General features: G+C 60.7%; 1 protein-coding gene across 1 annotated transcript in view; it reads left to right on the top strand.

Annotated features, from left to right (window-relative positions):
* ZNF385C (zinc finger protein 385C) overlaps positions 1-625 on the top strand; it is a 31,561-nt gene extending 30,936 nt beyond the window's left edge. The window contains exon 8 of the mRNA XM_007447162.1: positions 389-625. Coding sequence (XP_007447224.1) covers positions 389-625 — 237 coding nt within the window. The remainder of the gene's footprint in view (positions 1-388) is intronic.
* The last annotated feature ends 340 nt before the right edge of the window (positions 626-965 follow it).

The following is a 965-nucleotide window of genomic DNA, read 5'->3' as shown; positions in this document are numbered from 1 at the left end:
GCGGGGAAAGAGCTGGGGTTGGGTTTTTGGCTGTCTGGGGATCTGCTCAGAAACATTTCCGGGGGGAAGGTGGGCCCAGGTAGTAACATCAGCGGCAACAGCGAGGCGTGGGCGTGCATCTCCCGGAGACCATCTCCACCCCCGCTCCCCATAGCCTCCTCCCTCGGCCCATCCTAAGATTCTCCCCCCTCCAGGCAGGAAGGCAGGTGGTGGAGAAGCCCTTTGGAATGAATGATTGGGGGTGGGAAGGGAGGAGGATTTAGGTTTGGAGTCCTGACAGTCACGTTTCCCCGCTCCTCCGCAGCAAAAAGCCCAAGGAGGGGGCCCAGGGAGGGGACGGGATTTTCCTGGGGTCAGAGACTTGAGTCCTTTCCTCTCTTCTCTGCAGTCTAAACTGGCCTTGCAGAAGCAACTCACCAAGACGCTGGCAGCCCGCTTCCTACCCAGCCCGATCCCCACCGCGGCGGCAACCATCTGTGCCCTCCCAGGGCCCCTGGCCCTCCGGCCTGCGCCTACGGCAGCCACCACCCTCTTCCCGCCTCCGATCCTGGGCCCAGCTCTGTTTCGCACCCCAGCAGGAGCCATTCGCCCTGCCACGGGACCCATTGTCTTTGCCCCCTATTAGCCCTCCTGGGGAGCCCGGGGCTGATTTCCCAGCAGTTGCCCTCCCCCTCATCTCCCCAAGATGCCTGGGTTCCCTGCATCCCACAGGAGACTGCCTTTTACAGCCTAGGGATTCCTGCCCAATCTAGGAAGAGCTGGGCTAATGCTAAGAGCCCTTCACTCAATCTGCACTGGGGATTCAACTAATGCCCCCCGGCCCAAGGACCATCCATCTGTACCCTCCCTTCCCCAGGCTTCTAGGGCTAGCCCTGGGCTCCCCTCCATTTCCCATCCTGATTTATGGGGAACAAACTGGAAAATCCAAAGATCTATGCAAAATCCTAGCCCCAGCCCTGTGGTGC

Source organism: Lipotes vexillifer, unplaced genomic scaffold (genome assembly GCF_000442215.2).
Source record: "Lipotes vexillifer unplaced genomic scaffold, Lipotes_vexillifer_v1.1 scaffold541, whole genome shotgun sequence".
Classification (NCBI taxonomy): domain Eukaryota; kingdom Metazoa; phylum Chordata; class Mammalia; order Artiodactyla; family Lipotidae; genus Lipotes; species Lipotes vexillifer.
Note: the sequence above shows the minus strand (reverse complement) of the source record. Positions and strands in the feature narration are given on the sequence as shown.